This window comes from Brassica oleracea, chromosome C3 (genome assembly GCF_000695525.1).
Source record: "Brassica oleracea var. oleracea cultivar TO1000 chromosome C3, BOL, whole genome shotgun sequence".
Classification (NCBI taxonomy): domain Eukaryota; kingdom Viridiplantae; phylum Streptophyta; class Magnoliopsida; order Brassicales; family Brassicaceae; genus Brassica; species Brassica oleracea.
In genome coordinates, this window is record NC_027750.1 from 33,194,128 (window position 1) to 33,202,798 (window position 8,671).

The 8,671-nt window shown below is 34.1% G+C and overlaps 1 protein-coding gene across 1 annotated transcript; it reads right to left on the reverse strand.

Moving 5' to 3' along the window:
- Nucleotides 1-1,699: 1,699 nt before the first annotated feature.
- LOC106336464 (protein NUCLEAR FUSION DEFECTIVE 4-like) lies at nucleotides 1,700-6,042 on the reverse strand. The gene is made up of 3 exons (XM_013775300.1): nucleotides 5,633-6,042; nucleotides 4,516-5,357; nucleotides 1,700-2,273 (listed from the first exon to the last, which is right to left on the reverse strand). The coding sequence occupies exons 1-3, from the start codon at nucleotides 5,966-5,968 to the stop codon at nucleotides 1,802-1,804; spliced, it is 1,650 nt and encodes a 549-aa protein (XP_013630754.1). The 5' UTR covers nucleotides 5,969-6,042; the 3' UTR covers nucleotides 1,700-1,801.
- Nucleotides 6,043-8,671: the final 2,629 nt, after the last annotated feature.

The following is an 8,671-nucleotide window of genomic DNA, read 5'->3' on the forward strand; positions in this document are numbered from 1 at the left end:
TATCATCAACTATAACATAAAATAAAATATGACTCCACTACTTTTTAAAAAAATATTAAACATATAAATAGTCATACTTATGTTTCTAATAGTTTTCATATTTTTTATATTTTTAAAATTTAGTTTACTATTTTTTTCATTATAATCCAAAATGACCAAAAATATCAAAAGTCTTAAATGGACAAACAAAAATTAAAAGTGTGACTCCATAGTTTTTATCCATAGTTTTATCTATACGAGAGACACAGAGGGACCAATATTGTTTACCAAGTTGGTATTCATTGTCGACTGCCTTATGAACAAACTGTGTTTCTCTTTTAGCCAGACTCTGTTTACCTCAGTTCGGCTTTGTCAAAGGATAGGCTTGTGTAATTATAGATTGATGTGCATGCACAAGATATATTTGGCGAGTTATTGTGGAACCTCAGGTACACATATTCAAGCTACTACTTATGTGTAGAAGTTTTGTCCTTGCAGGTTCTTATATAAAAGCATTGTTTTCTTCCTCTTTTTCTTTAGTCCTCAGAAATTTCTAATTCCATTTTTTATTTTTGAAGGTACATTGAGATGGAGAGAAAAGATGGTGCAAGAACAGTCCAAAGACGGAGACACTGGATGAAATCTCTCCTTTGTTCAATGTTTCTTCTTCCATTTATGTTTGTTCTATAAATTCAAAATTCTGTAAGTCCCACATTCTATCTAAATGAGTTTTATCTTCTTTAATTTTGTAGTTGCAATGTGATGGCTGTTAGATCAAGAAAAGTTCCAAGATGGGAAACCATGCCTCCAAAACCTAGCAACCCTTAATCTCTCACATTGTATTTTCAGCGACAGCATTACCGATCCAATTTTCGGGTCTTCGTACTTTAGGACACTCTTATAAAAAGATTCACTCAGAAGATAGATACGTTTATCATGTGTCCGAAAGTCGGTTGCTGCATATGTGAAGATCCGTGTCACATTCTCGTTTTTTTTTTTTTTGAAAAGCAGTGGCGAAATGATGAGATAAAGGAACTTGAATTCTGAAATGATGAAAAGCTATTCATGATGGTCTTAACAAATTCTTGGATTCATATTTCAAAATATAAGCATTTCCCTTATAATGTATATGTTATCACTATAATATAAAACACTATCCTTACAATAGTTGTATGCATGTTTTATTCATTAAATCATTTCTTATATAAGTCTTTTATTAATATTTGTACCAGCAAGTCTTCATTTAAGTCTTTCACGTCAATATATGTATCTGTCATGGTTTATAAATTCTACAACTAATCTTGTTACTCTATCAGTTTAAGCCCATATTATCGGTTTTCAGATCTTGTTATTTAATTTCTAAGTCTTAAAGAGTAAATAAAGCAAGAAGCCCTTTCTAAAAAAAAAAACGAGACTATATAAACCGCTAAGTCTTTGTTGTTGTCAAGAATAGAAAAGATTTAGAATTGGTGATATCAAAATTCTATCACATATGGAAGGAAAGAAATGGGAGGAGACATCAGGCAGGTTTCCGCACGGTGGATCAAGTAGTTCGAATCATTGATAATGCAGTGCGCAACATAATTACTGCACTTCGATTCAAGGCTGATCATAAGTATGCAGGATTGATGCAACGATGGTTTGCAGTCTCAGCTTAATACATAAGAAAATAAGAAATATTTCTTATAACCTTGTAAAAAAAATTTTAGGCTTTCTAGACTCTTGTAAATTCCTATTATTTATACATTGATCAATAAATTTCACATTTCATCAACAAAAAAATTCAAAATCTCATTCAATAAAGAACTGGATCTAACAATTTTTAACTAAGGTTACTAGAAGCTTTCTTGACCTGTTTGCTAGCATGAATCTTAGCATAAATCTCCTTCGTTCTATAAGCCAACAAAATGTCTAAACCAACTCCAATAACAGAAGCTAAAGCCATGACCAAGAAAATGAGACGGTAACAGTGAGCTCCTACGCAAGTGTTGCCTCCACCAGGAGTTGGTGTAGCCTCTGCATCGTAGAGAAATCCGGCGAGGAGACCAGAGAAGAGGAACGAGCCGAGGGGCAAGTTAAGTACTAAGATGTTGTAGATGAGACCATAGTATTTGAGACCAAAGAGTTCTGATGCTGTGGGTACAGTAATGGCTAGACGGACACCATAACAAACTCCGACCACCATTGAACCGATGTAGAGTGAATTAGGCACTGCTAAAGCCATTAGTAGATATCCTACGGCCATGAGGATTTGAGATGCTGCGTTCCATAGTGGTCTTGGTGTTCCAGCTTTCCTGTAGAAATTATAAGAAAATTTACATTTTTTATTAGTAAAGTAATTAAATCAACATGCTTTTTTCATTCCTTTTTGAACAACAAAACAACATGCTGATTGATAATGATGTACTACGTTTACACTTTACAGTAAGGTAACTGTTGTAACAATTGTGAGAAGAAACATATGCGGAAACAGATGAATAAAAGCGATGTAACTACGACACGGATATTTAACGTGGTTCACCCCTAAGGCTACGTCCACTGGCAAAGAGAGATCTTATTATTGGAGGCGATATTTAGTTTACAGAGTGCAAGTTTAGGGTTACTTCGAATACAAGATATATATAGTAGCATCTCGTATCTAAAACCCTAGACTTTATGAACTCATGGGCCTAAGCCCATGATCAGATGTAACATCCATAATAACTTGATGCAACGCTCTTGATGCAACCGAGTCGGTATGATGTACGTGATGTAACATCCATCGCCTAGATGTAACATCCAGATTCAAGGCATATCAACAAATCTCCATCTTGACTTGAATCCTCCCAATAACAGATGTACCAGATGCACCTTCAAGTGCCATATGTACCAGATGCGTTTCTCTGCGCCAGGTGTACCAGATGCGCCATCAGCGCCAGATGTACAAGATGCACTTTCAAGTGCTTGATGCGCCATTAACGCCAAATGTACCAGATGCATTATTCAACGCCAAATGTACCATCGCTTTCTTTGCCTCAGATATCCCTTCGGACCAGATATGTTGCTATGACAAACCAGACGCCCTTTAACGGCCAGATGCTCAACTAGAGCCAGACGTTCGTCATCAGCCTGATGTCCCAACGGACTAGATGTCCCAACAGACCAGATGGTCCAACGGACCAGACGCCCCAACGGGCCAGATGTCCCAATGGACCAGACGTCCCAACAGACTAGATGCCCCTACGGGCCGGATGTCTCAACGGACCAGACGTCCCAACGGACCAGATATCCTTGCGGACCAGACGTCCCAACGGGCCAGACGTCCCGACGGGCCAGACGCCCCGACGGGCCAGACGCCCCGACGGGCCAGATGTCCCAACGGACAAGATGTTCCAACGGACAAGATGCCCCAACGGGCCAGATGCCCCTTCGGGCTGGATGCCTCTTTGGGCTAAACCATATACATGGTGAGATGAACATTTGCAGTGCACAAAGTACTGATAGGTTCATTTGAAGACATCACGAACCTTGTCAACACCTCATTAATATATGCCTTATGTGACAAGAACAACTCCTTCTCCCTATCTCTGAAGATCTCCATCCCTAAAATCTTCATTGCTGCACCCAAATCCTTCATCTCAACTTTAGAATTCATAAGCTTCAGGTTCTCGATGTCACATATCTTTTCTTCAGCTATCAACAGTAACCTTCTAGTCTGGTTTAAATTCAATATAATATTTAAGTTTGTAAAGAATCTAGAGGGGGATATTCACGTGATACGGAAATTATAGAGTGTGGTCCAAGTAAAGGTAAAGAACAAGAACTAGTTTGGACATGTCTATGCACGAATACAAAAATTCAAAATGAAACAAACAGAGCTATCTGAAAAATCACTTTTCTTTATATGAAAAGTCACTAAAGGAAGCAAAATGCAGACAAACACAAAAACGCATTGAATCTTGTGTGTCCATTGATGTGGATGTAAAATGATATACGTCACGTAATAGTTTTTAATCTATATTATAAGAGTTCTCATATTATAACGAGAGTAAAGCATAGGATCCCGGAGCTGTAGACTTAATCTTTTATAGTGACTGTAAATTTTAATGTTATAGAATTTTAGTCTAAAGTTTGAATTATTCATAAATCTTCCAAAATCAAAATGGTAGCGTCCTGAATATTATTTTTTTTACAATAAAAAAGAAGAAGAAAATATGAAAATATTATGCATGTGAAAAAATTCTACAATATTTACCAATTAAACCTTTAAGTTAGTTTTGAACCAAACATACCATCAAAACGATTGAATAGTTTTGTCAAAAAAAAAAAATTAACAGATTGAATAGTAAGTTTGCGGATACAAACAATTGCTTGGAACACAAACTGAAGTGTCGGGAGGTGCTGATTGGAAGAACCTAACCAACTAATTATATTTTTTAATTTGAAACTTAAAACATATACCTTTCGAAAAGATTTTTTTTTTTTTTTTAAGGAAACTACTGAAAATGAAATTTGCTGATTGTAAAAAAAAAAAAATTGAAGTAGGTGGAAACTTACTTGAGAAAGTGTTCGGAGAGAGTACCGGAGAGAATGCGACCGAAGAATCCCCAAATACTAGTCATGGAGACGAATATCGAAACATCAGTGTAACCAAGAGCAAGCCCTATCTGGCCCATATTGTTCATCACTGCTAAACCAGTTCCTACACCACACAAGAACGAAACAAATAGCACCCAAAAGTCAACGGTCAACATCGCTTCCATTATCGTATGGTCTTCTCCCAACACCGGCCTCTTCCTCTCCCCCACAAGATTCTCCTCTTCCACCGCCGCGGCCGCAGCCTCTACAGCGATCACTTCCTTCTCCTCCGCTATCTCGGAGCTGAGCAAGGGTTCTTGAATCTGTCCTTCAACGTCTTGTTCACCACGATTCAAGCTTCTGATGAATGCATGGAAAGGTACAGCGATGGGAGAGAACAAGAGGAAGAGAAGTATAGAGGCGAAAGCGACTGAGAACACTCCGGTTTTGATTCCGATGAGGTCGTAAGACTGAAGGTAGACAGCGACTACAACCGCTACGATGTTGAACACGGCGAAGTAGCGAGTCTCTTCGCTGTCCTCGTCGGCGGAAGAAGCTGGAGGGATCTCGCGGAGGAAGAAAACCGCCGTGAGACAGACAGCGAAAGGCACGACGGCGAGTAAAACAAGAAACGACGCCGGATAGTTAGAGAACAGAGCGGTGCAGAGATCGGTGAAAATAGCAGTGCTTAGGCCTACGTATCCTTTCAATATGCCTGAGACCGGACCACGGTTTCGCCGGAAGTTTCGTATGCATGTCACTAGAACCGCCGTGTTCATCCACGTCGTGCTGTTTCCTCCCATACAGAGGAACACACACATCTGTAATCCAAACACAAAATCTTGTCATAACTTGCACGAATGAGTTTCAGACAGACATAAAGAAAGATAATCCGAGCTAGTGGAACGCTGGGGATATTGGTCAAGCGAAGCCGAAGCTAGTTAGGAGTAGTATGATTGGAAAACATTTGATCGAATCAAAAATTTTTTGAACCAAAGTTGATGGTTTATAAATATATATATTAATTATAAAAAGAAAAAAAAAAAGAAAGATAATCTTTTTTAGCAAAAAAAAAAAAAAGAAAGATAATCTTTACCTGCCAGTAAGGGAGCGGGGTGATGGTACGGCTAACCACGAGCCATTGTACACCATAGCCAAGAAGACCTTCGAAACAGCCGATAAGGAGGATGACTGGTGTGGAAAGACGATCGGAGGCGAGGCCAGCGAGGATTCCAAAGGCTTTTCCGACGTCTTTAGCAACGGAGAGGTTGTTGAGTTGGAGCTGGTTGAGGTTCATGAGGGACTTGAGAGCGCTGGAGTAGTTGGAGAAGGTGTAGTTGTTGCCGGAGATGGATTGAACCCAAACCGCCGTTACAAAGCCAAGCCATTTTAGTGCAGAAGAGTAAGAAGAGGAAGATCTCAGGAAACCCATTGCTGAAAGAAGATGAATTTGTGGGTCGTGGAGGTTAAAAGTAAGGGAGGCTTTATAGAAGAAACAGGGGAAGATTTCGTTTGTGCTTGTTTTAATTTAATTAAATTGTTTTTTTTCACATTTGTCAACAAATAATAAAAAATGGTTTATTTAAATTTACAAGTGGGATGAGAACAAGGTACGGCAACGTCATGTAATACGGTTAAAGGTGGGCAGGCCGCGGATATATCACGACATGAAATATTTGAAAGCCGGTGTGCTCATATTATATCTTTTCTCAGTCGTTTAAAACAAGTGAAAAAGTCGTATAAAGCTAATAATAATAGTAGGTGGCCAACTAGGCAATGTTTTTTTTGGTAAAAAACCAACTAGGCTATGTTGCTCTCCCTTGCTGCTTAGGAATATGCTTCTTCTTCTTTTTTGTAAAAGATATATGTTTGTTCCTTCTAAACCTATATATAGTACATATTATACTCCTAATTGAAGTTGTATAAGGATTTTATAATCTTCACTACATGTAAATTTGAAAATAATAAGGTTTAATATCGTATTTAATTTGAACTTCTATATTACTAAAAGCATTTTTAATTGATTTGCAGATTCAATTCATTTCACTACTGCATCTGGTTCTTTGATAAATCTATTATTCACATCTCTAATTCTATAAGCAGTAGTGTAAAACGCATATTGGTTTGGTTAAGTTTCGTATTTGTCTTTTATTTTGTTTGTTTCCTGATACAAATATTTTTCTAAATTAAGATTGAACAGTTTTGAATTTTGTTATAAGATGTCAGTTTATCCAAAAAAAAATCAATGTTAAGAATAAATACTTCAAAAAGAAAAGACCTAGAAAAAAAAGAAAAAAAAGGGAAAAATGCTAACGAAAAGATGTACACATAAAAATGTATATCAAGGAATGAAAGCATCCATTACATGCCGACGAAAAAATCATCCATTACTTTATCGTCAAGACATGAACTTGATCGGTCTAGTAAATCTGTTTGCGTTTATAGACTATTAAATATTATTTAAATAAATTTGGTTCAAATAATAAAAAGATCAAATATATTAAAATTTTAAATATTAAAAAATAATTAGATGTTCTTTTCTTCTACTTTATTAATATAAAAACTTATTATTTTGCACGATTTAATTCTCTTATAAATGAAATATAAATGACTTAAATCTCTCTTTCAATATATGCATCATCTCTTCTATTAATTCAGAGTCCTATTTTTATCTATTGATGATAAAAGGTTATCACTTAAATTTTAAATAGTCCAACAAAACATATAACAATATTTGAATTACTATAAACATGTAATAGTATTTAAAGCATTTTATAACAATATTATTCATAAAAAACAACATGTAACAGTAATCAAAGATTACAAAATCCTTACGTTTGAATTTAACTATATTCTTTTGACATACGTTTGAATTGAGCATTTAATGTTTTGTAATTTAACTTTAAATTTTTAATATACCTTTTTTAGAATCAACATATTTTACTATACCTTTCATAATAAAAAAATTCACAGCTTTAATGTACAGGCACTATAAATAATCTAAATGCAAACTTTAACATTTTCTGACAATATTTTTAACACTATTTTAGTAAGTTCATCTATTTAATTATTTAAAATTAATAAGTTTTTTAGATTTTATTTTCGATTTATAAATAAATTGTAACAATAAAATAATTTGTATAAAACTAAACTGTTATGTAATAATGCTGAACAATATAAATTAACAATATGACACAATATATAACATCAAATATTAAATAAAATAACAAATTAATTTATAATAAATTTAAAACTATTTTCATATATACGAATATCTAAAGTTGTTGTCACTAATAAAAATGACTAAACAAAATTTAAAAGAAAAAAATAACTCCAACTAATTAAACATTTTATTAAAAAAAAATAATATAACAAAAAAATGTTTATTTAATTTCGCAAATGAAAAATAAATAAGAAATTTAAACTGATCAATATCTTAGTATAACTTACGGCAGCTATAAATATAAAAAAAATTTTTCTTCGTCTTTCAAACGATTTTGTATTTTTGTAATCGTTAATTCGAGTTTCAATAATATGAGATTCTCTTAAACCCAATCTTAGTTTGACTATTTGTGAAATAGGTAAAATCCAAGTTAATTAAGCACAAACCATTTACCAAACAACGGTAAATATATCTTTTTCAAAAAAAAAAAATCAGCCGTAAATATATGAAACCAAATTGTATAAAGAATATTATTACGTTATATGTAGAGATTTGTATTAGTATTGGTATTGATTTATTTCTTAAACTTTGTATAATGCATGTTGCTGATAAAGAAAATATAAGACTGATACTTTTGAAAGAGGATCGCAAATTTGTTAAAACAAGTAAATTAATCCCCTAGCCTATATTTGCGAAGTGATTTATACACATGTCGTCACTACAATCATTTTCGCTGAAAAAAAGATGACATTGCACATAAAATAAATGACATAGTTTTAGAAAATAGTGACATGACATCATATTAATTGTGAGATGTAAAATTTCCTTATAAAAATTTAAATTTTTTTGCAAAGATTTTAAATATGGTAATAGAAATAACTCATATATCATCATTAATGTCAATTTTTATGGTAAACTATTAATTATATTAATAATTTATATATCACAATTAAAATAATAATATATATGTAT

Coding starts and splice junctions, on each gene's coding strand:
- LOC106336464 (XM_013775300.1), bottom strand. CDS start 5,968: ATGGGTTTCCTGAGATCTTCCTCTTCTTACTCTTCTGCACTAAAATGG. Junction 5,358..5,632: donor CCCCGCTCCCTTACTGGCAG/GTAAAGATTATC, acceptor TTTGGATTACAG/ATGTGTGTGTTCCTCTGTAT. Junction 2,274..4,515: donor CTCTCCGAACACTTTCTCAA/GTAAGTTTCCAC, acceptor TAATTTCTACAG/GAAAGCTGGAACACCAAGAC.